General features: G+C 42.7%; 1 protein-coding gene across 2 annotated transcripts in view; it reads right to left on the reverse strand.

The window, feature by feature from the left end:
• The window catches only part of PPP2R2D (protein phosphatase 2 regulatory subunit Bdelta), a 45445-nt gene extending 31965 nt beyond the window's left edge, over positions 1-13480 (reverse strand). Inside the window, exons 1-2 of one of the 2 annotated variants that reach the window (XM_053307535.1) lie at positions 13054-13480; positions 12671-12757 (exon numbers count right to left, since the gene is read on the reverse strand). In XM_053307535.1, the coding sequence (XP_053163510.1) occupies positions 12671-12757; positions 13054-13060 (94 nt within the window). In that variant the 5' untranslated portion in view covers positions 13061-13480. Of the gene's footprint in view, positions 1-12670; positions 12761-13053 lie in introns of both variants that reach the window. The other variant, XM_053307534.1, reaches the window with a different exon arrangement.
• Between the last annotated feature and the right edge of the window lie 10630 nt (positions 13481-24110).

Consider the following 24110-nt stretch of genomic DNA (forward strand, 5'->3'; position numbering starts at 1 on the left):
GTGATAACAGGCTTATGCCTATGTAGTACTCTCCATATAGAAGAATACAATGAACAGATTACCCCGTCCATGGGCTTTCAACCTTTTTAAGCAAGTGTATCCCTTCTGTCTCAGAGTTGTAGCTCATGTACCCCTTCATGTTTCCCCCCCGTTCCACACGGATGAGTAGCCTCCAAGCCCCAATTCAGAAAACCTGAGCTGTTCCCACCATGCAACAGTGCCAAAGTACATTGGAGCACACAGAGATCTCTATGGGGAGTATGGATGTGGCTGCACATGCATTAACATTGCACTAATAGAGGTGGTCTTTTGTCCTCGAGACAGGAAGTATCTTGTGCTGGACACAGTTGGTGTCAGATGTGCTCAAGCATATTTCAGTATATTTGCTGAAGGGGTGTTGCAGCTTACCTTGCTTCTTCCGTTTCTCATGGCCAGTTGGTTCCTCCTCAACTTGGTTGCCACATCCTCCTCCTCTGTCCTTCCCAAACCTGCTTTAGCCCTTGGTCTTGCAGGAACTCCCAAAAGTGCATCTCACTGGGTGACTCTGGGCCAGTCACATATCTCTCAGCCTAAACTACCTCATAAGGTTGTTGTGAGAATAAACCATGTGCACCACTCTGGGCTCCATTGAAGAAGAGTGGGATATAAAAATAAAAATAAATAAATAAATAATAAAATAAAGAAAGTCCTGTGCTTGGCCTTCTAAGAGATCATAAGTCAGGTCATAAGTCAGCACTTCTTTCCTGGCTGGCCCAACTGTGGGTCAAAGCCCCCCACCCACTGCTCACCTTTGCCAATACTACTTCTGTCATGTCTCCTCTATACATTGGAGCCCTACATGCCTCTAGGGATACGGGAGATGTGGGGTTGAAATTTCCCTATGGAAAATTTGCTACAACGGAAGCTTTTTCAAGGGAAAAAAAAATCTCATTTCTAAAAATTCATTCATAACAATGAATGGATGTCAGTGCAGTATTAGGCAAGCTTAGAAATTTCAAAGTTGCAATTCACGTTTTTCAGGTGATTATCCCAAGGAAGTATGTATGAGAGAGTACATGTTACATTCGCATTATAATCCAAACCAGAAGACAGGTTCAAAATTCACCAAACCAGAAGACAGGTTCAAAATTCACCAAACAGGTCAAATAAAAACTGAAACTAAAATTCTTATTTCATCTTAAAAAGCAAGTGTAAGCAAAATCAAAAGTATAACTGTAACTAAATTTTGTTTCACTTTCAGCACAACCACACATAGCAGTTTCATTTCTTCTCCTGAGTTAGGGAAGCTGAAAATGTTTGCATAAATCTGTTAGGTTTTTTTAATACTTTTGGTTAAGTAGTCTAGTAATGGTTAATAATATTAATTGTGCAGCATTATTATAGTGAAGTTCAAGTCACTGAATGAAATTGGTGTAAATATTTCTTGTATCAGGAAAATGTGCACAGTAAATTTTTCTGGAAAAAAAACACATACAAATAAAAAATACATGGTAAATTTAAGAAAACCACAGGGCTCTGTGGGTGCCAGGAGTCAAAATCGACTTGATGGCACACTTTACCTTTACTTTACATTTTTACAATTCAGTTTTTTAAATAGAAAACTCACATCTGAGGGGTACCTGTACTCCCAGTTGACAATTGGTGGCCTAGTCAGTTCATACTTCATGGCAGAGTCATACATACAGCCTAGAGGTATACTGCACTTTTATTAGTACAACTATCAGTAGGGACCCTATTTCACCATATATAAAATGAATTAAATGTTTTTGATTATTCTATTTTAAGTGATAGGTATAGTCCTAATAGGAAGTTATCCAGAGCAATATGTGAATACCACAAAGTTACTGAAAAGTTTCCGTCAATAAATAGTTCCCATTAAAAAAAAGAAATTATTTAAGTCATTCAAGGCAATTGGATAGTTTGGTGTGAGAAATGCTACAAGGAAAATTATCAGAAAAAGCCAATAGGTGTACATTGAAAGCAGTTTTCCTTTTAGCAGCTCTTATGCCAAACTGGATTATGTCTCTAGACTATGCCTACAGGGCACAATCCAGCCCACTAAGAGTGAAGAACCTGCAAACAGAATGATTCCCACAGGTTCAACAGAGCCCTTTCCCCCGCATATCCCTCCTCCAACCATGAAAATACAGGCAGCATGAGGACCCATTAGAGTGACCTGAGGTGCCACAGGCCTCTCATTTATATGTATGCACACTGCCCTCCCCTCCAAGGAAAGAGAAGGATCTACCGAGACTATCCTCTGGATAAATTAGAGAAGTATAAAGCTTTGCATATTGTCAGGAGCCTTGCCACTGTTGCCAGCTTGCCAAAGCAAGTGCTTCTGGTGAAGAATAAAAATGCTCAGCCACACACAGATCCTCTCTTCAAAGTTTTCAGCTGCAGTGCCATTTAGAGTTGCATTTTGGGCAGCATACAAAGATATATAGATAGAGGTGTGGTCTCTTCAAACATTGGAAAACTGTTTCTCCATATCACTGGGCAAATCAAAGACAACTTTGCTTCTACCCCAACCACATGCCAGATGACTGAGGGAAGAGGGGGAAGGGGTTGGTGGTAACACAAACAAGATAGTAAGCCATTTATGGACAAATTGTCATAACCTAGATAGTGTATAACCATGTGGCAAGGACATAACTTTATACCATAAAATAGTGTGAGTCTCAAACTGGATGATCAGCTCACATGCCCAACTGTAAAAATGGAGACCCAAATGATTTAGCTGAAAAGTCAATGATGCTTTATTAACAACAACAACAAATATTTATATATATTGCTTTTCAACAAAAGTTTCCCAAGCAGTTTACACAGAGAAATAATACATGAAGAAGACAGCTCCTTGTCCCCAAAGGGCTCACAATCTAAAAAGAAACATAAGATAGACACCAGCAACAGTTACTGGAAATACTATGATGGGGTTGGATAGGGCCAGTTACTCTCTCCCTGGTAAATAAAGAGAATCACCAAGTTAAGAAGGTGCCTCTTTGTCCAGTTAGCAGGGGTCAAAGAAGAAATGATGTTCTCATATGAAAATGATCACATCCTATTTAAAATCAGACAACTTGGTGCTAACAGCAGCAAAGAGGAAGAGTTTGGAGTGAGTATATTTTTCAAAACAAAATGCTTTTCCTTTTGGGAGCACACCTTCTGCAATACAGAACACGTATATAGCTCAGGGATTCAATGTATTGAAACTGGAGTAGCAGTTTCCTGAAGTTATACAGAAATAGTAGTCTCTATTATTCACCTTGTACACAGAGGGGAAGTAACTTGCCTAGGGAGCAAGAGGTTGCTGGTTCGAATCCCCGCTGGTATGTTTCCCAGACTATGGGAAACACCTTTATCAGGCAGCAGCAATATAGGAAGATGCTGAAAGGCCTAAGAACAGCCCTGTGGATCAGGCCCATGGTCCATCTAGTCCAGCATCCTGTTTCACACAGTAGCCCGCCAGATGCCCCTGGAAGCCTACAAGCAGGAGCTGAGGACATGCCCTCTTTCCTGCTGTTACTCCCCTGCAACTGGTACTCAGAGGCATCCTGACTTTGAGGATGGAGGTGGCCTATAGCCCTCCAACTAGTAGCCCTTGATAGACCTCTCCTCCATGAAGTGATCCAAACCCCTCTTAAAGCCATCCAGGTTGTTGGCCGTCACCATATCTTGTGGCAGAGAATTCCACAAGTTGATGATGAGGTGTATGAAAAAGTACTTCTGTTTGTTGGTCCTAAATTTCCTGACAATCAATTTCATGGGATGACCCCTGGTTCTAGTGTTATGTGAGAGGGAGAAGAATTTCTCTCTATCCACTTTCTCCACACTACGCATAATTTTATAGACCTCTATCATGTCTCCCCGCAGTTGTCTTTTTTCTAAACTAAACAGCCACAGGTGTTGTAGTCTTGCCTCATAAGAAAGATGCTCTAGGCATTATCTCATACTGCGTGGGAGATGGCAATGGTAAACCCCTCCTGATTTCTACTAAAGAAAACCTGATGGCTCTGTGGTCGCCAGGACCCGACGGCCCAAGTATACTTTACCACCAGGGCAGATATCATTGCGATGCCTCTCCAAGATCAGAAAAGGCCAAATACACAGCCACATTGCTGTTGTGCTTTTGTCCCAGATTGGGAGAAAGTATAATGTTTGTTTTCCCCCCAGTACCCTCACCCAGCTTTAAAAGAAGGAGAGATGCAAACTCTCCGGCAATGTCCTGCCATGCTCCTTTTGTCAAGGGAAAGCAGCAAAGGCAGAGTAGTGGTGGGTGGGTGGGGAAATGTGCAAGGTGGCAAAAGCGGAGATTGGGAAAGGGCAAGTGTTATGGCAGGCCAGCAGGAAATCTCTGCAAAGCTCTCAAGGCTACTATATTGGGGATCAAACTAGTTATGAACTCTTGAAAAAGCTTTAAAATCTCATGTTCCACAGGACAGAGAAATAAAAATAGCTAATTGGACAATACCTAAACTTTTCCCGAGAAAAACACATTGTAACATAGAATTAGAAGTGATTATTTAAATTAATGAAGTCTATATTTAAAATCCATGCGAACAGTTTTAAGCCCATTAGATAGTCTCAAGCTTCTCTGCACTGAGCATTGTCAGTCAGTCACACAATCACTGGCACTCAAAATCAAAATCTATGGCATTTTTATTTATTTAAAGCCAAATCAAGAACATAGCGTCCCACAAGTTCTGCAGCACAATGCGGATGGTCAAGTTCCACTTACACCACTGTGGGCTCCTAACAAAGCACCGGTGTTGCACTTCTGCATGAGAGCACCAATACTTCAAATAGGGCGCTTGTACTTCAGAAGAGCTACTTAGATCAGAAACACATTGCTGAAAATCACAAGATGCGTTTCAAATCAGAGTAGCGCTTCCGGAATGCAGGGACACGGTACTTGAAATACAGATGCTCTTGAGCAAAGGTGTAACAACATGAATGCTTCATTAGGAGTCTGTAGCAGCGCAGGCAGTTTTTTTTGAGAACCCACAGAAGCACAGGCGGGTCCACACTACCCACATTATGCTACGAAAAATGTGAGTCATTTTATTGTTTCTCACTCTCAGTGATATTTCAGAACAATAACATTATCAAGAAACAAAGTATACTTAGGTTAGCCGACCAAATGTGTAGGGTTTCAAATGCTATGATTAAGGCACAAAAAGATACAGCAGAACCTATCATTATATGCTCAGGTGGTTGAGTGCCTATCATGTTGAAAAAATGGAGCCATCCCAAATTAAGGGAATGTTTTCTACAAACTTGGAGAATTCCCTAGAAGTACAGACGTATACAAGCTTGCAAACTGGGGGGTGGGGGGAGATGCTACACAACCAGTCCTGTGAACTTCCAGGACTTCAGAACAGATTGAGGGAAGAGATATAAGAACATGCTTAGAGAAACTCCATCTCATTGTCTGGGAAGGGAAAATGTCTGGTGCTGCTACCCTTTTGTGGGGAGGGGGTGAAATAGATCAGTTTCTCAACATGTGGTACATTTGCATACCCCAGTTGTACAACAAAGATGGGCATAAGGGGTAAAGAGGAAAGCCCAGCAAGAAGAATGAAATAAGAGTTACTATTTGCCTTTGCTGCTGGGACCACCTTAAGTGGTGCAGTGGGGAAATGCTTGACTAACAAGCAGAAGGTTGCCAGTTCGAATCCCCGCAGGTATGTTTCCTGGACTATGGGAAATAGTATGCTTCCCAGACTATGTTAAACACCTATATCGGGCAGCAGCGATATGGGAAGATGCTGAAAGGCATCATCTCAGACTGTGCAGGAGGAGGCAATGGTAATGGTAAACCCCTCCTGTACTCTACCAAAGAAAACCACAGGGCTCTGTGGGTGCCAGGAGTCGAAATTGACTCAACGGCACACTTTACTGCCTAGAATTAGTCTCTTTCGCCTTCTTTTCTTGCCTCTCTCTACTTCCCCTCCTTCTCTCAAAATGGCAAAAATTTTGATGCACCACACAATGCTTTATATTTCCCAGCATAAATTTGCTGTGTCATGCTTTGTGAAAGACTGGGTTCAGCACTCCAAGCTTTGGCAAACATCCTTCTAGAACAGGTATTGTGCACCCTAGTATAAATAATGGCAACCCTACCCACACTAGATCAGACAGCCTTTCTTGCAACATATGCCACACATTACCTTAAATATAAATTCCACTGGAAAACTGAGGTACTAAAATTTTTCAGAAGTTACTACTTAAATGGTTAAGATACACTGGCATATGGCGGCTGCTCAATCACAGATCTCCTGAATTTCTCCAGACAGACCTTACGTCTACAGTAGGGGACAAAAAGAGGGGTCTAAGGGAACCAAGTATATATTTTGGAGGGAAAGTAGGGTTGAAAATTCCTTTCCTTGCCATGTTCCCTCCAAGGCGTGCACATGTTCACATTCACAAGTTTTTAAATGTCCACTCAGTTAATATTAGATCCCACTCAGGTTGAATCAGGAAGGTCCCACTCTGAATGCACACTGCCTTGATACTTCCCCCCAGAAAAAAACTCATTCCACACACAGATGAAAAAGATTAGAAAGAACATGGCTTCCCTACATTATAGAGGAATTTTTCAGAATAAAATAAAAGGACCCCTTTCCCCACTCCAAGCCTCCTTTCCACTCAGCACTATACAGTAATAACATTTTCAGGTTCAGAGATGGTGCCGTCAAGTAAAGTGTGCCGTCAAGTCTATTTCGACTCCTGGCACCCACAGAGCCCTGTGGTTTTCTTTGGTAGTATACAGGAGGGGTTTACCATTACCATTGCCTCCTCCTGCACAGTCTGAGATGACGCTTTCCAGCATCTTCCTATACCGCTGCTGCCCAATATAGTGCCAGCGGGGATTCGAACTGGCAACCTTCTGCTTATTAGTCAAGCATTTCCCCGCTGCACCACTTAAGGTGACCCTCAGAGATGGTAGTTGGCCCCAAATCCAACCCTCTAGAGCATGCTTTTCAGCACAGCGGAGAAGGCCTCAAGCAAGTGAGAAATAAGAAGGCACCATGTTTCCCTTTCCTCTTTCAGAAACTCCCCCACCCCACAAAGCCTGAACAGGGCTTGGGGAACTCCTGTTCTAGACTGACTGGAGCCCGGAACAGAGCATTCCTCTCAGGGACTGGATGCAGTGCAGCATTTTGCGGCAGGTGCCACTGGTCAAAATCTAACCTTTTTATGGGCAGTTTCATAAAGAGGTTAGATGTACCTACATATCAGAAGATATGCTTACTACAATAGGGAGATATTGCCAACATTCCCAATTTCCTACTATTAGCTATTTATATACCACCATCTATGTGTATAGCACTTTATAGAGAAACAAGACAAGGAGTTCCTGTCCCAAGGACATTACAATCTAAAATGCAACACACAATCCACACAATTGGCAAGATATGTTGTAATTTTGTATTTCTTCAAAAGAGTGGCAGCAAATCAGAAGTCAAGAGAGAAATACTACAAGAGAGAGATAGGGATTTGAGTTGTACAGTATTATGGCAGAAACACAGGTAATGTAAGAACACTATGAGTAAAGAGATGAAAAATTGTTGCCATGCCTCTCCCTTCCCAAATATGGAGTTGAAATATGATGCATAGCCCACACAGATGTAACTATTGGACATACTAAACCAGGCCTGCTCAACTTTGGCACTACTGCAGATGTTGGCCTACAACTCCCATAATCCCTGGCTATTGGCCACTGTGGCTGGGGATTATGGGAGTTGTAGTCCAAAAACAGCTGGGGGGCCTAAGTTGAGCAGGCCTGTACTAAACAAAGGGCAGTCCCTGAAGCAATAAAATTTTTACAAAAGTGGAATTACTATATGTGGGACAGAATGAAATTGTGTCTGTCTAACTGACATGCTTTGGAGGAGAAGTTTGCTGCACATTTTGGGAGCACTAGGTAGATTCAGCAATAATTCAAAGTTGATTTTGTGCTTTATAAAAAATAGTGAGAAATCTCATCGTTTTGTGCAAGTACCCAGCAACACATACTGTCTATTACATTTGCTCCAGTCATACAAAGATGGCAATGTAACTCATAATATGTCAGAATAATTATTAAGGCAGGCGAGTACAGCAGCACATGCTCAAATGGATAAATAATCTAAACCACATCTTCTAAAAGTCCTACAGTTCAATGCCAACCATGTCTATCTACTCTGAACTAAGTCTCTCTGTAGCAAGCACACTTAGGATGGGATGTCAGACAGAAGAAAAGTGCTATTTTGTTATGAAAATATAAGGTTTAATTCTGTAACTGTCCATATTCAATTCAAAAATTAAATAACTGTGTGCTTGGAGTATTTAATCGATTCTGACAAATCAATTAACTTCTCAAGTTTACTGCTTTAAGAAGCAATTTGTAAAACATTTCATTTGTAGTATTGTTTTTGCCAAATTTTGAAAATAGTTATATATACATTAATTGCAAGATTCTCTGCGCTGCCTCTTAAATAAAAAAATTAGAAATGTATGAACAAAACAGGAGACTTTTATATTGCTAAGTATACTGAACTTCCTAAGGGGCCCATGTAGGCTTCACAAAACATTAACAGTTTGAAAAAATGGTAATGGGTAAAATGCAAATAAGTTATATTTATTAATTATTTTATTTATCATATTTCTGTACCGCCTGATATGCACACCTCTAGGCAGTGTACAAAATTTAAAATATTTAAGAGCCAGAGTTGGCAACCTGTGGCATGCAAGGTGATTCTACGGTCCTACTCCAGACATCTGTATGAGGAGGCTGCTCCACCTCCCTTCTTGTACACTTCCTCAGCCTCTTCTGGATGGCCTGAAGCTGGTTCACTAGCTGGGAGGCTTGATTTCTCTTTCGCTCTTTTGTGAGAGTAAAAGCAAGCTTTGCAGCTAGTGAACTGGATACAAGCTTGCCAGGAGAGACTAAAGAAACAAGCAGGAAGGAGGCAGAGAACCACCTTGTATGTCACAGGTTGCTGACCCTATCATATAACTTAATTGCATTTTACGCATCACCATTTTTCAAACTGATAATGCTTATAGAAAGTTCAATACCTGAGAAGCTCGCTTTCTAGAAAAAGCAAGCCCCAGCTAGCGAACCCACTGCAAGCTGGTCAGGAGATGCCAAGGAAGCACACAGGAAGCGGACAGACTAGTCCCACCCAACATCAGCTGTCAAAGCCTGAGCATAGCCTCAGGACTTGGCACACCAACTCCATCAATTGATTGGGCAAGTAGGGATGTGCAAGAACCAATCCGGAGGCCTTTTTCCCGGACTGGTTCAGCAGGGGTGTGTGTGTTACCTTTAAGGAGCAGGGAGGGTGCTCTTACCCACCCCCCACCACTTCTGGTCTGACGCTGACTGGGATGGCAAGAAGGTATGCTGCCGCCCCACACCAGCAATTTTTGGCACAGCACCAGCGGGGGAAACATGGTGGGTGGTGGGTAAGAACACACTCCCTGCTCCTTAAAGGTAACCCCCCGCCCACCGAACCGATTATCTGCTGGTTTCTGCACATCCCTATGGGTAAGTACTGTCAATGGGCTGTTTTAATGACATGTCCCCCTGCTTCCTTCACAATGGTCAATTATAGTGACATATTTCATGAAATAAAATGTGTAAATGACTGCCTAGCTACCTTTTTATGATATCTCAGTGTATTCTGACAGCAATGGCAAAAGATAGGACTCATTGCTCCCCAGTCCTTCAAGAGAGACAATCATACATGCCCATAAGCCCAAGTTAGGAGCAGGCATGCCCTGCCTTGCAACTGCCTCCAGAAAGCTACCACCCTCCTAATTAAACCACATAACCATGCTTCTATTGTCTATGCAACAGGTCACAAGTGGCCAGGAGTCAAAAGTAGTGGCTGACAGCCAGACCAGTATTGCGCTAGCTCAATGGCAGAAGTTGCATGCAATTAAGAAGTCTGCAGAGCTATGCAAAGCTGTGGTGCTCTGGATGCTACACAACCATGGGACACATATTTGCATGACATGTCAACATCTTCAACCAGTGTAAGGAACACACATTCCTCTCTTTGTGCAACATCACAGGCTCAGTTTTCATACCAGAGCAACACCATTACTCTAGCACACACTTGTTAGGAGGTAGGCCACTATGAGTGCCTGATGGGTTCACTATGAGTGGCCTACATCCACTTATGGAAATGAGTAACTTAGGGGGAAAGAGGCTTCCAGTTATTCTGGCATAGTGTCTGGAAGGTGCTAGGCTCTTCTAGAAGGCAGTAGCTGAAGTCCTATTTCTTAAAGTTAAAGGTAGCCACATACACTGGATATGATTACTTATTTCCCTATAAATAGGACTTGATATGCAAACATCTACATAAGACTTCAAAATAAAAAACTAAATATGCTCCATAGTAATGCAGGTAAACATTACACTAATATTGGCAGCCTGATACTGAGATAGTGAGAATTGTGAGAATATACAATACATGTTTTTGTGACCAAAGTGAAAGGAATACTAGAATATAAATTTGTTACTATTCTCTATTCTAGCATAAAATTTCATAAATCTCCTCAAGAAATATTTCTTTTATAGCTCCCTGTAATATTACAAGCAAATAGTGATATCGCATTCTAAACATAAAGTGGTGATTCAGAAAGCATACGTTATTTGATTATGCATAAATGTCTTGATAAAATAAGTGACATGAAAGCAATTAAGTATGCCAGCATTCCTCAAACTGTAGTTTCTTGGAACACATGCCACTTTCAAGAAAACACGGAAACCCTGTATCTGATAACCGGCTTATGTAGTACCAGAGAATTCAAACTAATCTGAATTGTCTGATGGGTCCACATATTGAAAGGGATACATGTTTTCAAACTTAGTAGTAACTGAAGCAGTTTTAGACCTTCGTCCAACCACACCCTAAGGGTATTTTCTACTCCAACACAACACAAAACTTACAACTTTCTTTTAGGAATGTCTTTAAATTGCAAGATCACTTATTAGATCCAAATTAAAGTATGTTTTAAAAAATAACAAAATGAGCAAAAATAACTAAGTGAAAGATACAATAAGAGATTTAATAAAAACTCTGTTCACAAAAGAACACATTTAAGATTATTTCATAGTTATAAATATCAACTTGAACAAAAACAACAACAAATATTTACCGCTGTTCAATAATAGTTTCCAAAGCAGTTTGCACAGACAAATAATAAATAAATAAAGATAAGATGGATCCCTGTCCCCAAAGGGCTCACAATCTAAAAAGAAACATAAGATAGACACCTATGCAAAAACAGGAGAAAAACCCACCCATGATTAAAGCAAAAATTACATTAAGAGATCATTTATTACCTTATAACAACTAAAAATATGTACTAATGACCAATCAAACAATGGTTGGAAGAATAATAACTAGAACCATAGATTATAGATGACAACTGATACTGGAACATGAATGATAATTGCCAAAACCATCTAGTGGAGATACTACTGAACAAAACAAATGTGGGGCTGCAAAAGAACAAAATGAGGCAGGCAGGGCTCTAAGCTGACTGTCCCTGACTGGCTAACATCAAAGGATCTGCCCTTGTTTCTGTCCTCCTATAAGACAGACACTAGCAACAGTCGCTGGGGGTGGATAGGACCAGTTACTCTCCCCCTGCTAAATAAAGAGAATCATTATGTTAAAAAGGTGCCTCTTTGCCAAGTTAGCAGGGGAGACAAGTAGGAATTAAAGAAGTGATGCAAGAAGTCTCATCAGAACTCTAGAACAAAACCCATCAGTATCACCTACTCTAAGCAGCAAAAGCCAAGTATGCATGGACAGCAATCCTATCTGAGAGTAAGCCCCATTGAACACTGTAGGGTTTGTTTCCAAGTAAACATGCATGGTATTATGCTGTTCAAACAGTTTTTACAGACAGACATAGTCAATTTTTGCTTCAAAGAGATCCAACCATATATCATAAGGACAAAATACATAGTGATTATAAACTTGCATTGCCAGGAAGGAAGCTTACATTTCTACTTTTAAACTAATCCCAGATAAAGGAACCTCCCTCCCTATATTACTAGAGAAGAACTTGACAGTTTTGACAAGCTATTCCCCTTTTTTTGGTCATCTTATTCCACTCTGTCATTTCTTCAGAACACAAAGAATAAAAGAAAGCTATTTTCTATAGTGTATGTGATGGCAGAGTGGCAGTAGCTTAGTCAGACTCTGCAATTCCCCCTACACACTTTCCAAGAAGACTGGGAGGGAGGAAGAGAAAACAGCAAACAGGTAGTGTTTTGAATTTTCAGACTGAAATGGAGATTTCAGGGGTTTAAAAGGCTACCACTTGGCTGTGTGGAGAAAGACAGATGGGAGGGCTGAAAAGGGGGCAGCGCCCCTTACTTCTTGTAGCAATCCGAAATCAGGGCTATTCCCTCACCCTATCATGTAGGCACAAGAACCTGCAGCATCCTGAAGCGAGGAAGTCTGCCTTGAACACAGAGACTATCTTAGCCTAAAGAACGGGAGCAAGCAAGAGCCTTCAGCAGCCCTTAGCAGACAAGCTGCTACCAGCCCCAACACTTCCCCTGCAGGGAGCGGAGAGCACGAAAGAGAGGGAAGCGCGAGGCCTCTTACGACGGCCCTAGAGGCACCGGGGTCATCCCGTCCCTCCGCGCCGCCTTTACCTTCCGCCACGTCCTCGTCGATCGCCCCCTTCACCTGGGAGAAGCACCACTGGAAATCGTTGCTGCCGCCTCCGCCGCCGGCCACCCCTGCTGGAGACGAAGGAGCGCCATGAGTCTGACCCGAGACTCCCAGGGGCCGGCCCTCCCGCCGCGGCCCGGAAAAGCCCAGCTCCCCGCAGCCGAGGCCGAAAGCCAGCTCGGCCCAGCAGGCTGCGACGCCTTGCTCGGCTGAGTTGCCTGGACGCCCTCCACCCACCCACCCACCCAGCCTCCGACCTGGGCCGCCCGTGGGCCCGGGCAGGCCTGCCTGCCTCCGCTCGCCAAGAGCAGGGCTGCTGCTGCTGCTGCCGCCGCCGCGCGTGTCTGCCTCCCTCCCCGCTTACCTGCCATGTCGCGTGGTGTGTGCCGGGCGGCGACCGGGCTGCAGGGCCCGCAGGGAGGAGGAACCGGCCGCGACCGGATGCGAGCCGCTATCAGCACCGCCGCTGTTGCTGCTGCTGTGGCGGCCGCCACCGCCAGCGCCGCCGCCGCCGCCGCCGGAGGTTTGGGGGTTTCAAAATGGCGCCCATTGCCGGTCAGCCTGATCCGGTGACGTCATCCCCCTGCCAGCCTCCGCCGGGCGGAGGGAAGCGCCGAGCGAGGGGAAGGAGCGGGCCGGGCTCAGCCAGCGGGGCGCGGGGGTGGGGAAGAGGAGGAGGAGGAATGGGGCGGAATGAGAGTGGCGACGAGTCGGGCAGGCAACGAAAGGGGGACGGTCACGGCAGGTGGACTGGGCTGAGCCCACGCAATCTCGGCTGGAGTTGGGCGGAGGCGGCTTCCCTTCCCGCGAGGCGGAAGATCCCGAGGAGGACGTCGTGGAGACTCCCTCGAGTGGCCTGCTGGAGACTTGAGGAGGGGGGCGGGGGGACAGCTTCCCAAGGCGGGCATTAGTTATGAAGTAGAAAGGGGGCTGGGGGGATTGCGCCTGCTGCTGCTGCTGCTGCTGCCACTATGGCGCAGGACTACCCCCACCCCACGATGATGGTCTCTTTCTCACGCCGCCGGCACACTTTGAATGCTAATCAGCAGCATAACGTTTTTATGAGGACCAAAGCAACTGTCACACAGTAGTGAGCAAGATTTCGAATTCAGCCCAGCATGTTGCTCCTCAGGTCATTTATTCCTAACCTAACGAAGGGCGGAAAAGGAGACCCAAAGTGGTCAGGCGATTGGACGTTGGAGCGCTGTCCCGACGAGGAGAGGCTGCAGTTGGACGGACTCTCTCTCTCTCTCTCTCTTTCAGAAGACTACTAAAGCAGGACATGATAGAGGCTTATAAACTACGCATGGGGTGGAGAAAGTGGACTGAGGATGTTTCCCTCCTCTTAGAATGCAAACCCAGTGAAAATAATTGGCAGTAGGCTCAGGACGGACAAGAAGGGGAAGCACTTCATACACGGCATAACTTCATTTGTAGAATTATCTGCCATAAAATGTGATGGTGTTAAAATAGGTTTTGGATAGATCTGTCAAACTATATGGACCTTCCATGTTCAGAAGCAGTTCGCCACTCAGTACGATGTACTGGGAAGCAACAGCAGTGTCAGGAGGGTGTTATCTTTGTGCCCTGGGCTACCCGGAAGCATGGGGTTGGCAATGTGTGGCTCTCCAGATGCTGATGAACTACAACTCCCATCATCCCCAGCTGTAATAAATTATGGCTAGGGTGATGAGAGCTGTAGTTCATCAACATCTGGAGAGCTGCACATTGTCTATCCCCCGTAGTTGATCATTGTAGGAGACAGGCTGCTGGACTAGGTAGAACCTTCTTACCTCATTTATAGCTCCATTCTATGAATGAACGAATGTGTCACTGAGTTCAGTGGTACTTACTTCCTACTAAGTGTGGTTGACATTGCAGCTTTATTCTCTTCACACAGCCCTGCAACACAAGTTAGGCTGAGCCTGGAGCCTCTGCAAATTTTGCTTCGAAATAAATCCAGTTGAAAGCTATGGGTCTAAATTCTGAATAAATGTGATCATGCGGTGTTGAACTTTGTGGCCAAATAGGGGCTTAGCATTTCCCTCTAGGATTCAAACCTAGATGGAACATGTTAGTGTCAAAACAACAACAAACCTCTGTGTGAGTGTGAGTGTGTGTGTGTGGAATAACAGTAAAACCACAGTCTGAGCATATAAAGAGTAACCATAATCTCTCCAGAGATATCTGGGATTAGGAAGCAGGTCAGATGGTATGTCTTTCAGGCAGGCTTGAGTCCTCCTGACATCTTCTTCAAGAGTCATATTACATGCTATCATACAGCTGTATGTTATTAGTTGAACAGCTCATTTGCAAAATGATTTTAGGAGGGGGCACTTTGAAGTGGAAAAACTTCCGTGGGGAGAGAGTGTTTACCTTTACCCTACCCCTTATTTTCCTGTGAAATTCCTTTTTCCTTAGCCATTTTTTATTCCACTGTATTTACTGTGCTGGCTTTTTTATAGGTGGGCAGGATCCAGACAAAGTTACTCATGACTAAGACCTATTGAAATTAATGGGATTTGAGTTATTAATGATTAACTTGTCTTGTGTATTTCAGTTGTGCATAGTTATGACAAACTTAGACTGGATCCTGCCTATAGTATATATAATTTTGTTTAATTTTTCAAAGAATTTTTTTGAAAACATGGTCTATATTATGTTCCTGTGTGCCTGGAATATCCCTATTGGGCTGGCTTGGACAATACCTTACTGGCACACTCAGGAAAGGGATGTGCCAAGAGCATTGACATTATGATGCTGTCCTGGCACATCTGTTTATCGTGTGTGTGTGTGTGTGTGTGTGTGTGTGTGTGTGTGTGTGTGTTGGGGAGCATTCATCCAAATGGGCCCTCTATATGTGTTCCAGTTCATTTGAATGAATGCCCTCCCCCCACATATGATGAAAGGACTGCTAGGAAGGCATTGGGATGTCCCTGGAGGACATCACATTGGATGCACTCTTGGCATGTCCCCTTCCTAATCATGTGGGCCTGATATAACCCTTGAAGCCTGATGGTAATGATACCCATTAGGCTGCCGAGGACTTGTTTGATTCAGGAAATATTTAATAGGATCTCACGAGTAATAAATAATTCTAGTGTGTGTGTGAGGGGGGGGGGAGTGAGATTGTATCTTGTGTTTTAAATACGGCATAATATGTTGGAAGAAAATGGTCTCCTAGTTATGTATAGACATGTGTGCGCACACAGAGTTGAACCCACCTCTCCTCTGTTTGGTACTGTATTGATATCATGAATACTCGAGCTTGAAAATTCCTAGTTGGCAACCTGTGACTGCTGACTAGAAAATGCTTATTATCTGGTCACAGCTCAGTATGTTGGACTGATTTGTAATCGGCCCTGATGCTACTGCTACTGATGCCAGGAAAGCATAAGGGTGTGTGTAAGAGGGTGTGTGTTCTCGTTCTCTCTCTCTCTCTCTCTCTCTCTCAGCATAAGTACTTAAATCTCCATTCAGCAAGCAGGGGTTGTTCTCTGGCTAATTAGAAACATGGCTTTGTTTTCTCCCCATATAACCTTGACATAGCTTGCTGGATCCTGATTTTCAGTTGGTCTCTTAAGCAAGGTACCAAGGCTTCGCAGTATGTTTTTCCCGCCTCTGTATGTTTTGTTTTGTTTTTTGTCTCCCTTGAAAATATTTGTAGCTTGATGTACAAGTAACTGCGGAAAAAAGTGTATAACACTGAAGAGAAAAAGTATTGTATAATGCATTGCTGTGGCCGGTACCTTTACTCATGCAGGGAAGGGTGAATTTCACTGATGTAGTTCTTACCATAATAGTTTTGAAGTAATAGGAAAAGTTATGCCTCATGGAATTTTCCTTTTTTGTATAAGTCTTGAACAATTCAGAAGCCCTGTCAGGGCTTGGCTATGACAACTTCAGTAGTATAGAATAGATTATACATTATAATGCTGCTTGAGATAATCCTATATTTTTCTTAGAAGCACTACTGTCAGGGATAGGTCCAGCATACCAGAATTGTAACAGATGGTAATCAGTATTGGGTCTGCATAAGAGGCTTTGCATTGAGTCTAGGCAGGAGATAGAAGTGTTAGAAGCTCACAGAGAATGCAGGGCAAGAGGAAGGAAATGCTCGTTTTCTAGTAGCCTTTTGTTCATGTTAACTGTTATGCTGAGGACCTTCTACACATAACTTCTCTGTGTTGTGGAGGGTTCTGGGGTGCCCACAAAGTCTACTGAGATACTGGGCACCGGCTGGACCTATTGGGCTTCACTGTCATCAGTATGTACTTCAAAGTATGCCCTAGAACACCCATTGCATCCTTGCAGTTGCCTGTTGTAAAAGGATTGTAAAAAGCTGCCTTCCAGAAAGATTGTCTTCCAAAGCTGATCTTCTCACAGGAGGTTTTTCACACTTGGCTCTATGCCTTGCGGTATCTGAAGAGTAAATCTCTTTCAGATTCAAGGCATTCTAATTTGAGGGATTAGATGGACCATTCACATAGTCATCAGCACCTCATTCACATAGTCATCAGCACCTCATTCGCATAGCCATCAGCACCTCCATCAACACCTTCAGAGAAAGCAGAAGCCCCTCAGACTAAGCCAGAATTCCCAGCCTCCCTTTGGAGAAAAACAAAGCCCTGTCTGTCCTGGTCCCTGATAGCCCTCAGGGAGGTTGGGTTAAATCCAGTGAATATGTGGACTGGCACACTCCAATCATGAGTGGATTGGGGGGAGAGCCCTGTCTGTAAAACCTCCGTAAAACTTATATAAGCTTCAGTGCATAGAGTGATGGACTGTATTAACCGGGGTCCCCCCACTTAACTATGAAGCTTACTAGGTGTCCAGCACCACGGCTTGAACTGGGGCCAGAGGTAAGTGGGGAGAAGTGCAGACAGCTCAAGACAGGACATCAACATCACACTCTTCTGGGAATTGGCTGGTTCCAGAGAGCCACTCCGCTGCACTCACTTAGTCTGTGTTACTTGTTGATGGAGAAGTTTCCAACTGGTTATACCAAATAACCCTTGGACTGGTACACCTGCCCTTAGACCATTTGCTATTAGCCTAATTAATATTATTGCGGGGCTTGACAAATCCAAGGTGCCAGGGAGCCATGGCACCTTTCATTGTCCCAGGCACCCATGGGTCTGTTCTAAGGAGAAGCCCATTTACCCATCCTCCATAATGTCCCATCACACGTCCGGTAATTTTGTCAAGTGTTCATTGTCTAGCTCCTCAATTTTTGGAGCTGACTCCTAGAACCAAAGAAAATTTGTCAAGGTCTGGGCTATTGTGAGAATAATGTGAGAAACACCATCTTTGTCACCGTAGTTCCTTTAGGAAGGATAAAGAAAATACATTTTACAACAACTATAAATGTAAGACTGAGTCATATGTCAATTTTTTATGTTTTAAATAGGATTCAGTGTATGAAGTATGAGGGAATGATCTTTCCCTGTCAGTGCTCTGATATCTTTAAAACTGTGTAACAGGTAGAAATACATATGACTTATTCTTGCATAAAGATTGAGATGGGGAGGAAGTTCATTTCCTAAATCTCTTCCTGTTACTAGTTATTAAAAGCTTCAAAGCCCTAAATAGAAGACCTCTATCAGTTTGACTGAAATTAGTGATGTTATTGTTATAACCAATAAACGAGTGTCTAGGCATTGCATGTCTGCAGTTTAGTACATCAAAACATTTAATAACATTTTAATTTCTGTGCAGAATATGATGCTAAAAAAAGAATAATTAGGACATCCTGGTAAGAGGTCGCAACCTGCAGTTATATCTCCCCCACCCAACTAGGAATAAGTGGAGCAAATGGTGTTTATTCTGAGGTGTTATAGACTAACATTTCATAAACAAGAGGTATTGCTTTAAAAATAGGACATTTGGCAACTCCGGTTCCACATCCATTTACAATACGGTAAAGCCTGTGCTAGATTTTGCTTTTAATAGAACAGCATATCACAACTCTGAGTCTTTGCCCCCTGCTTGAGTTTTTGTACATGTCAAATTATTTGGAATTATTTACGTTTCAGCACTATATACATTTAACATACACACTTGCACATATTAAAATGTGACTTGTTCTAAACTGCTGTACTACTAAAGCTTTGGGGTTAAAATCTTTGATGTGCTTACCAATGTTCAGAAAGAAGAAAGCTGTGCTGCTGAAAACTTGCTGATGACATTCATTGTAGTCCATAACACAGGGCTTAGCTTAGGAACAGAAGAGCCTGCTGGATCAGACCAAAGGTCTCCCACTGATCTCCCTCAGTGGCAAACCAGATGCCCTATGTAAACTCACAAGCAGGGCATGGAGGAGATGGTAACCCCCCTTAGTTGCCAGTTTTTTGGAAATTGGTGATATACTGCTTCAAAACCAGGAGGGTTCTATTAATAGGTATTATGACTAATACCTTTATTAGATGAGCTGAAAGGATGAATCTGTATCATCAGAGATTACAGGAAAAGTTTTGTAAGCAGGTATCAACATTATTTTGATTAAAGTACCAAGTCTGGTGCTTTCTATTAAAAATTTTGATATATACTAGTTCTTTTTGTACGATTTAATAGGTATTTTTTTAAATTATATTTATCATTTTGAGGACAAAAAACTATGTATAGTAAACTAAGATATAAACACAAGAACAACGCAATAATTGCAAGGACTATATTAGCAACATTTGTATGTCTAGTTGATAGACCTGTTCCTCATCTATTCGGCTAACTCCATTAAAGAAAACATTGAACAGTCCTTTGGTTTATCTGTGACAAAACCCATTGTAACATCTTTGGCAATTAATTTCTTAAGTTTTACATTCCTTATATGAAGGTGCCTCCTTTTGCTTGTGCTAAACCTACACAATACTTCCAGTCATTTTTATTGGATAGCAATAGCAATAGCACTTACATTTACATACCGCTCTATAGCTGGAAGCTCTCTAAGCGGTTTACAATGATTTAGCATATTGCCTCCCAACATTCTGGGTACTCATTTTACCGACCTTGGAAGGATGGAAGGCTGAGTCAACCTTGAGCCCCTGGTCAGGATCGAACTTGTAACCTTCTGGTTACAGGGCAGCAGTTTTACCACTGCGCCACCAGAGGCTCATGGATGGCTCATGGATGACAGGGGCTCATGGATGACCAGGGGCTCATGGATGACAAGGACTTGAAGTTTTTTGAGCGAGAATAATTTTGCTGTTCATAATTGTATAAGCTTCTGTGATGCCTCCCTCTTCATTATATTTTCTTGAACCAAAATTCCTCAACTTCTTAAACTTCTATACTCTGCGATCTGCTCACAGTCACTAATCATATGGTTTGTCCTTTTCTATACTGTATATTCGGCAGCTCTACAGTAGACTTGAATTGTAGTGACCTGAACTGCACACAATATTCTTGTGTGTGTGTTTGTGTGTGTGTATGCATTACAATGACTGTTGTGTCACACCCCACTTAAAATTAAGTTTTCATGGGTTCAAAATGTAATATTCCAGTGAAAAACCGATTTTTGTTTTAACCCATTTAAAAAAACAAACTTCTGGCATTAATATTGAAACTGATTTTAAAAATCACATTTTTGTCATTAGAGCATTTCATGGTTTACTGTCTGCCCTTTGATTCTCACCAGACTTACTTCTAGGCAGTCACTCAACTGAAGGCAGTTTGGTTTATTAATCATGTGTTTTCATTGATTAAACTGCTATGAGTTTGCATATGAATAAAATAGGTCTGAAGAAAAAGCTGACTTTCTTTTTGTAGGAAGCACACGTCTCACAGGCACCATCTTAGGAGAGGTTCCCTCCCACCTGAGCAAAGGAGAAATGCCTCTTCTAAGAGGGTGCCTCCCACCCAGGGATTTGTGAGTACTTGCAACAGCAATAACATTTATTTTTAAAAAAAGGGGGGGGGGACTTTCCAGATTTTAAATTAAATCAACTAATTGGTTAATCAAAGAAATGTTTTAACTCTTATTTTCCCCTCATCTATAACCTGGTCAGATATGCTGCCCTAAATGCTCCTAGAGATGAGTCCACTCTACCATTACTAAGCAGATTTTCTGCCTCTGTTGCTGTCTCTCTATCCAGCTTTTGGGTGTTGTGTGTATTAGTTTATTTATTTTGCATTTATAAACCACTTTCCAGGCGAACCTCACAAAGCAGTTTACAAAAAGCTTTAATAAAGAACAATATATCAAACCACACGTTTACATCTTTACATGGGCCTTTGTCTCACCTCTTTCTTCTTCCCTCAGAGCAAGATGGTTCTGGGTTGCTCTGTGGTGGCAATTGGAGGAGAGAGGGGCCGCTTCTGCTGGGACATGGGGAGCTGGTTGGTCTGTATGTGCATGGAGCAGGGCAAGATTCCACCTGCTTTGGCATCATGCCTCCTGAATTCCATTGTCTTACATTCTGCACCCCCATCCCCACCCCGGTGTGAGAAGTTTGGTTATAAAGGTTTCTGCACTTTGACACAACAGCAGTGTGAGTAGTTTGTAGACTGGTATGAAAAATACAATTCCTCTGACTAAGGACAGATCTCTAGGCAGTTATTTGACTCTTTGCATACTTCTACAGCATATTGCAATCTTAGTGAGTCAGCGCTCACAGATCCAGCTTTGAATAAATGAGGGCTTGGAGTATTGCTTTCTCAGGGCCTATTCTTGGGTGTGATTTCGCAGCCAGTAAATGTGTCTGCCTGCAGCCCAGAGAGAACCCTTGTCAATAGGGGCAGGGGGGAGACGCCTTTCTGTACATCTAGCACTTCCTTTTTTAATCTACAGGAATCAACAAATTGCTGTGATCTTTTCCTAAGTTGCTAATAGTTTTCCGATAAGATTAAGCAAAGGCTGGTAATTCAAAAGTCCAACAAGGTATTTCTAAGCGGTATTATGGAGTAGTGAAGATGGAGTGTTATGCAGAGCCTTTGGAGGCTTAGTTATAAGATAGAAACACCATCTGCCTGATTGGTTAGCTTCTTCATAGGAATGGAACCTTTAAGAGGAACTACATTATTTGGGCAGTTTTAAAAATGCTTGACAACAGAAATAAAAATTTGTGAGTGGAGTTGAAACAACAGCAATTAAAACCAGGTGTGCTTGGATCAACATATACATTTGAATTTGGACATTTAATATTTCCAAAGAGAAGTGGAGAAAAGTGCTGTGGTCCTAACAAAGGGAAGAGCTTGCTTTTATTGATGGCCAGAGTCAACTCTAGGACAAATAGCACCCTGGATGAGGAGTGCTTTCGTTCCCCTCACCATGGTTGGTTTATCAGTATTGCCAGTGTAAAAGGCCCTACAATTATCAGAATCTCCTAGCAAAGAAAGTGCTAAGGTAACTTTCCATTTTAAGATAACTGATGGAAATTCATTTTTGTCGCTGTACCCAAATAGCCTAAAGAACTTTGAATAAATGATTAAAGACAGTGCTTTAGTCCCCTTGCGCCCTGCCCCACTGCAGACAGTACACTTATCAGTGAACCACCAGGCTCAGCTCAGCACCTCCTTCAGATAGGTGCCCTGGGTGACTGCCTGATTTGCAAACTCTGAGTCTAACCCTGCTGACAGCTGCTGATGAAATAATTTTGGTAATTTAGGATATATTGAAACGATGTGTACAAACGTACTGTATACCCATATAGGCAAATATACTTTGTCCTATATTTGCAAATGCAGTACTGGCAAATAGAGGGCAAACATTCAAGACAGCCAGTTTACTGTCATATGTCATAGGTTTACAATTAACAATAGTATTTGAGTTTGCAGAAAATGACTGCATAGATTTCATAAACTGTTCATGAAGATGGTGGACACCATCTTGTTGCTTGCATCCGGATAATGCACTTCTTATCTGGTGCCATTTCTACACAAGTGGCTGGCAATTAGTAGCACAGAGATCAAATATATCTTAAGACTAAGGGTGTGGAAACAGGTTCGAATCCAAACTGGTTCGATATCAAACCAGTTTGGTTCAAAGGTTCAGGGTTTGGCCGAACCACCCCCAGTTCGGCTCGACCCCGGACTGAAATTGCTCCCCCAGTTTGGGGGTTCATCAATCTTTTTTTAAAAAATCTTTCTTTTTTGAACTTACCCCCTCTGGGGGGCTTCTCCAAGGTGGTGGTGATGGGTCCGCGGAGGTTCTCCTTCCTGACCACTGGCCTTTCTTTCCCCCAAAACCACCAGGTTTGGGCATCTTCGGTGCTTTCTGTGCCTACTTATTTATCCATCTTATTTATTTATTATTTCTCTATGTAAACCACTTTGGAAACTTTCGTTGAAACAATATAAATTGTTGTTATTGTATTCCCCAGCGCGGCAGCCATTTTGGAGGTTGCCGTGCCTGCGCCAGACCCTGTGTGGCCTGGGACCTGGCCACACAGGGTCCCACTGCGCAGGTGCAGCGGCCTTCAAAATGGCTGCCTCACTGGGTGATTTTTGAAAAAAGGAAGGCCAGCGGGGGGAGGGGGAACCCACCACCACCTTGGGGTAAGTTGGGGGGAAAAGAATTTTTTAAACAAATTGTTGATGAATCCCCCCCCCGAACCAAACCAAATAGTGGGGTTCAAAGAGGGCCCAAACCAAACTGGCCTGGTGCGGTTTGAGTTTGGTTCAAACTTGAACTGAACTGGGCCAGGTGGTTTTGTGCACACCCCTACTTAAGAAAAACCATCTAGTCTTAGAATCAAATTCTTTTTTTAAACAACCCTTTAGCCATTGTTGCTTGTCAGTTTGCTGTCTGTCTCTGCTGCATCCTGACAAGCATGGCAAAGAAATGTGATTCACACAGTCTAAGTGCAGTTCTACCATAACTAATGAGAAATCGGAATGTATATAGCACTTGGGAGAGAGGTCTATCTATGTACTCAGCAGGGCTTAAAAAGTGTATTAAAAAACTTAAATCAGCAATCTAATGAGCTGAAACATGCAGAAGAAAGGGGCCTGTATTTTACATATTCCTGGTAAAAGAGAGGCAACCAGTGTTTCTCCTATCTTTAGTCAAACTTAAAAAAAAAAAAAAAATCATGAGTGGGAGTCAGCTGGCTTCCATCCAAACTCTGTATGCCAGACATATGCGTTATGAAGTGTCAGTCTAGATCAAACTAAAAAGAAACATAAAACTGGGTATTGCCAGCACACAGATGAAACACCAGGCTTTATTTTATTATGGATTCCTAGGGGACATCTATATATGTGTTGAATATGTTGCAAGAAGATGTGTTGGTGGAAAAATCAGGAGGGAGATTAGGCTTCTGGAATTGCCTTCATAGGTTTCTTGATCATTGTCACTATGATGACATATGAAAAACAGAAAGCTAGCTGATGAAAATAATGGATGTGTCATCTACAGTCTCATCTGATACTTGGTAATTCTTGGCAAAGATATTGACCTAGCAACTTAGTTTATTTAGCAGACCG

This window comes from Hemicordylus capensis, chromosome 3, assembly GCF_027244095.1.
Source record: "Hemicordylus capensis ecotype Gifberg chromosome 3, rHemCap1.1.pri, whole genome shotgun sequence".
NCBI lineage: Eukaryota > Metazoa > Chordata > Lepidosauria > Squamata > Cordylidae > Hemicordylus > Hemicordylus capensis.